The sequence below is a fragment of the Cinclus cinclus genome, unplaced genomic scaffold, assembly GCF_963662255.1.
Source record: "Cinclus cinclus unplaced genomic scaffold, bCinCin1.1 SCAFFOLD_32, whole genome shotgun sequence".
Classification (NCBI taxonomy): domain Eukaryota; kingdom Metazoa; phylum Chordata; class Aves; order Passeriformes; family Cinclidae; genus Cinclus; species Cinclus cinclus.
Genome location: NW_026912098.1, coordinates 3,462,464 through 3,468,210, shown reverse-complemented (window position 1 = coordinate 3,468,210; position 5,747 = coordinate 3,462,464). Strand labels below are relative to the sequence as shown.

The window sequence follows — 5,747 nt, the reverse complement described above, 5'->3', positions numbered from 1 at the left end:
CGGTCTGAAGAAGCCCCCTCCCTCCTGTCCCCCAGCCAAGCCTCTGCCCTCAGGGCTGGGGCTCCAAGGCGTGAAGCCCCTCCTGTGCAGGCAGAGCTGCAGCAGAGCCGTGGGGCAGCTCTGCAGCCCCGGGCCCAGTTCCCTCTCCTCTCATCACTTTGCCCCACAGAAGGTGCTCTGTTATCCCTGCCAGCAGCAGAAATGCTGAGGGTTTCTGACATCTAAAAGATGTCAGCAAGAAAAATGAACAGTACCTTTTAAAAAATGTAGAAAATGTTGTCAGGTTTTACCATTCCCATTCCTACACAGCAGGAGTGAAGATGATGAGGGGCTCCCGTTCATAGGAAAGGATTTCCACAGAAAATATTGAACAGCAGGTCTGGTCCCTGTCCCCTCCCACCCGTGCAGAGTAGACCTGAATTGACATGAGGACCTGAGATGATGTCCTTCCCATCACTGCAGCTGTGGTCTCCATCAAACACACCTCCCACTCAGCCCTGAGGGAGCATTTCCTGAAAGACAAAGAGTTTTCTATGTGAAAGCAGGAATGTCTTTGATTTTGGAAATGGCTTTGATTTTGTGTTATGCAAGTCCCACCTAACTTGTCTCTTATTCTTCTCCTGTAAAAGATTTTCATGCCAAGAGGGGCCAAATGTCCAACAGCAGCTCCATCAGGCACTTCCTCCTGCTGGCATTGGCAGACACGCGGCAGCTGCAGCTCCTGCACTTCTGCCTCTTCCTGGGCATCTCCCTGGCTGCCCTCCTGGCCAACGGCCTCATCATCAGCGCCGTAGCCTGCGGCCACCACCTGCACACCCCCATGTTCTTCTTCCTGCTCAACCTGGCCCTCACTGACCTGGGCTCCATCTGCACCACTGTCCCCAAAGCCATGCACAATTCCCTCTGGCACACCAACAACATCTCCTACTCTGCATGTGCTGCTCAGGTGTTTTTCATTACGTTCTTCATCTCAGCAGAGTTTTCCCTCCTGACCATCATGAGCTACGACCGCTACGTGTCCATCTGCAAACCCCTGCACTACGGGACCCTCCTGGGCAGCAGAGCTTGTGCCCACATGGCAGCAGCTGCCTGGGCCAGTGCCTTTCTCTATTCCCTGCTGCACACAGCCAATACATTTTCCCTGCCGCTGTGCCATGGCAATGCCCTGGGCCAGTTCTTCTGTGAAATCCCACAGATCCTCAAACTCTCCTGCTCACACTCCTACCTCAGGGAACTTGCGCTTCTTGCAGTTAGTGTCTGTTTGGTATTTGGCTGTTTTGTGTTCATTGTTTTCTCCTATGTGCAGATCTTCAGGGCTGTGCTGAGGATCCCCTCTGAGCAGGGAAGGCACAAAGCCTTTTCCACCTGCCTCCCTCACCTGGCTGTGGTGTCTCTGTTTATCACCGCTGGCACATTTAGCTACCTGAAGCCCCCCTCCATCTCCTCCCCATCCCTGGATCTGGCCCTGTCAGTTCTGTACTCAGTGGTGCCTCCAGCTCTGAACCCCCTCATCTACAGCCTGAGGAACCAGGAGCTCAAGGATGCCCTGAGGAAACTGATGATTGGATCAATTCAGAAATAATAAACTATCTCTCTTGTACTGCTGAGCATTACAAGCTTAGCCTTTTAAATGCATTTTCCCAAATTTTTGTTGGTCTGTTTTCTGATTCTTTTTCTACTATTGCAGTGTCATTTGTAAAATCCTGTATTATTTCTCTTAGCATAAATGCATTAATATCTCCCTTTCTTTTGAAATAAAAAGACTTTCAGAAAGTTTGTTCCCTTGGCATTTAAATGTATATAAGTTACTTCCCTGACTTGTATGTTCATGATGCTTCCTGAGCCGTTCTTGGTCTCTGCAGGGGCAGTTCTTGTGAGCAGAGGTGGAGGTTTGAAGTGACAGAGAGGGAGGCCAGAGGGACATCAGTAAAGCTCTGGGAGCTCCCAGGGTCAGAGGGAGCTGGGGAAATGGGGCGTTGGAAAAGTCTGCCAGGGAACCAGCACAGGTCTGTGTTAGGGTAGGAGAGCTGCAGTGGGGGTGACCAAATCCTTGGGGGGCTGGGACCACCCCTGGCAGCAGCAATGAGATTTGTGTGCCCTGGCTGTGCCTGCTGTCCCTCCCAATGAGGCCCATGAGAAGACACCAGTTCCTCCCAGCCCCAGGGCTCGTGGCCTCCTCCCCAACCCCAGAGAGCTTTGGAGGGCTCCTGCTGCTCTCCTGCCCTCACCATTCCCACCCCACATCCCACTGCTCAGGACAGCCACGAGCATCCTGTGAGGCCACTGCTCCCCATTCCCAGGGGATGGGCTCAGGGCTTGTCTGTCCTGCTTGGCACAGACCAGGCAGGGCTTTCACAGCCAAATTCCACACTCCATTTCCACCTGGACCCACTGGTGCCTCTGAGTTCTGCTTCCCCAGCCCCAGGGATGCTCTCCTTGTCTGCCCATTCCCCCTTGGTCTCTGGGCAGGGATGGCCTCAGTTGGGGGCTGCTGACATCCTCAGCAACTTGGAGGCTGCTGCTGAATTTTAGTGGTCCAGAGGCTTGTTCAGCCTTCAGCTCTTCAGTTCAGGAATTCAGTGCCCCAGAGCTCATGAGCATTCAGAAAACCTTAAAAAGCCATGACTCTGAGAAAAAGTTATGTGCTCTACTCTTCTGTCATTAATTTGATCAATTTGAGAAGTCTGTTCAAATTGGATACACTATGTTAACAGTACATGTGAAAAGATTTCTGTATTGGGCCCTGTTTATCTTTTTCCTGTATGTGGATGGATATGAGCAATGTCCAATTGATATTGAACTTCCTCACGCACTCTGAACAGATATGAAAATCAAGACCCTTTATGGCTGACAATCAATCACACTCTGCCCCTACCCCCACCCCACCATTTCCCTCATCCAAGCCCTGGCACTCAGAGCAGCCCAGTGCAAATCTGAGCTTCCTCCAGTCCAGGCTGTGCCTGCAGCTTTCAGCTCCTTGGCACCAAGTCCCAGCTGCTTTCCTTGGAGAAGGAGCTGCCCCAGACACAGAGGGATGTTCATTTGGGGTCAGCAAACAGAAGCCAAGGCAGGCCCAGCTCCATGGCAAACACAAGTGCAGCCCAAGGAGTGCTGGGCAATGGAGCCACATGCAGGGGTGTCCCCAGGGCTCAGGACTGGGGCCAGGGCAGTTCAAGGTGTTCCTTGCTGATGTGGACCAGGCCATGGAGGGCACCCTGAGTCAGTGTCCAGGGGAGCCCAAGCTGGCTGGGAGTGTGGCTGTGCTGCAGGGCAGCAAGCTCTGCACAGGGATCTGGCCAGGCTGGAGCCATGGGCCCAGGACAATTGGATGAGCTTCAGCAAGGCCAAGGGCCGGCTCCTGCCCTGGGCTCACAACCACCCCAAATCCCTGGCCGTGCCCTGCCCCTGATCCCCACAGCCTGTCCTGTTTCCTTCATCCCTGCATTGCCAGGGACTTTGTGGGACAAGGGAGCTCTGCGGTGCCTATGGAGGGAGGTGCAAGAGCCACCAGTGCAGTGGGCACCAGAGCTCATCAGGTTTGTGTCCTTTGGGGGTCAGGAACTGCTGAGACTCAGAGGCACAGGAAGGCTTCTCTTCATATGCCAACATAAGAAGTGTATCAATGTTATAATTTAATAAACATCAGAATTCTTCCCTCAGTTCTGTGCAATGTCAAACCAGTATCAGATATGTCTGCCATGCACAAGGGATTTCCATTCAGAAACAATTTTAGAAAAAGACATTAGAAAGGGTGATTCTATTACAAATGAAAACACAACTAAAACTGATGTGAAATTATCAGAGAACAAGTGGAGAAGGAAATCTGGGAGCAATGGGAGGGCCATACAACCATCTGGTCTAGTGAAAAGACATCCTTAGACATGGCCATTTAAACAGGAGAGCGGGTAACACCCAAATGGAGAGGGACATGAAATAATAGACAGCATAGTAGTAACACAGGTAGAGGGGAAGAGCAGGATTTCTTCTCCTGTCATCAGTACATATCCAGGAAATTTCTGTTCTCTCCTGGTGGGAAGACAGGGATATTTCTTCAAGTACTCAAATGCCCCAGCTAGTGAGATGTGCTCGTGCACCTTGCAAGTGTCAGGTTCCCCACACCCCCAGAGGGCTCCTGTCCCATAAAAATCTGCTCTGGCCCATTCCAAAATCGAGCGCAGCATTGTTCCAGGATCATCAAGGTGCTGAGGATGGAAGGAACCTCAGCAAGTCTGCAGCCCAAGCTGTCAGAAACTGGGTCAGACCAAGTGGTTTAAGGCCAGATGTGATCAGAATTTGATTATCCCAAAGAAGAGTGATAGGGCATTATCTGAGAACCTGTCTGAGCCCATGGGAACAAGACTTTTCCACATGTCCTGTCTGATCTCCCCTCTGTCCCCCTTTCCACCCATTGTCTTTTGCCTCCCCCAGGCCCCCCGGTGAAGATCCTGGCTCTGTGTTCTCCATCAGCTCCTGGCTGGCACTGCCAGGCTGGGATGAGGAGCCCCTCAGCCTTCCCTGCTCCGGGCTGGACAAGCCCAGCTCCCTCAGCCTCTGCTCACAGCCAAAGGGCTCCAGCCCCACCTTGGAGGCCCTTCCCTCACCCTGCTCCAGCTGCCAGACATCTTTCCTGCCCTGGGCAACCCAAACCAGGCCCCAGTGCCCTGGATAATCCACGTCCTTGATGTCCTGTCCCACAGCCCTGGGTGCTCCTGCCCTGCCTCGCTGCCAGGGCACACGGCTGCCTCCTGCCCAGCTCCTGCCCACCAGGAGTTTTCTGAAAGGGCCTGGTGGATACAGGGAGGGCTGGGGATGTTGTCTACTTGAACTTTAGCCTTTGACACCATATCCCACAGCATTCCCTGGAAAAGCTGAAGCCTGTGGCTTGGAGCAGTTCACCCCTCCCTGGGCTAAGAACTGGATGGACATCGGGGCCCAGAGAGTGGTGGGGAATGGTGCCACATGCAGCGTGTGTGCAGTGGTGTCCTGCAGGGATCAGTGTGGGCCCAGTCCTGTTTAACATCTTTATTGATGATGTGGAGAAGGGAGCACAGTGCACCATCAGCAAATGTGCAGATGGCACCAAGCTGGGTGTGAGTGTGGATGTGCTGGAGGGTAGGAGAGCTCTGCAGAGGGACCTGGACAGGCTGGATCCAGGGCCCAAATCCAACAGGGTGAGGTTTAACAAGACCAAGAGCTGGGTCCTGCACCTTGACCACAACAACCCCTGCAGTGCTCCAGGCTGGGGACAGAGTGGCTGGAGAGGGGCCAGGCAGAAAGGGACCTGGGGGCAGTGATGGACAGCAGGGTGGACATGAGCCAGCAGTGTGCCCAGGTGGGCAAGAAGGCCAATGGCATCTGGCCTGGATCAGGAATGGTGTGACCATCAGGAGCTGAGCTGCTGTGCCACCCCTGAGCTGCCCCCACCTCTGCACACAGATATTGCTCCTGCAGCTCTAGAGAAGGAAGTAGAAGGAAGCTCCAGAGATAGGAGATCTGAAGTAAAAACTATGTTCAGAGATCCATTAGTTCATTTAAAGCTACAAAAAGCAAACCCCTCATTGACAGAATCTGGGGCCAGAACAATGGTGGAGAGACAAAACATAATCACAAATATGGGTAATATTTTGTGGACAAATTATTTGACGATAACAAAGGTAAAAAGTCTCCAGAATGAAGAAAAAAAAAAAGGAATTCATAAAAATGACTCTTATTACAAGTGATAAGGAGAAATTGGCAACATGCAGAAA

General features: G+C 52.5%; 1 protein-coding gene across 1 annotated transcript; it reads left to right on the top strand.

The window, feature by feature from the left end:
- Positions 1-1,033: 1,033 nt before the first annotated feature.
- LOC134057336 (olfactory receptor 14J1-like) lies at positions 1,034-1,877 on the top strand (the record flags this gene model as incomplete). The annotated part of the gene is made up of 2 exons (XM_062514325.1): positions 1,034-1,495; positions 1,863-1,877. Coding segments are annotated over 2 exons (477 nt in total), but the record flags the coding sequence as incomplete, so codon positions are not given.
- Positions 1,878-5,747: the final 3,870 nt, after the last annotated feature.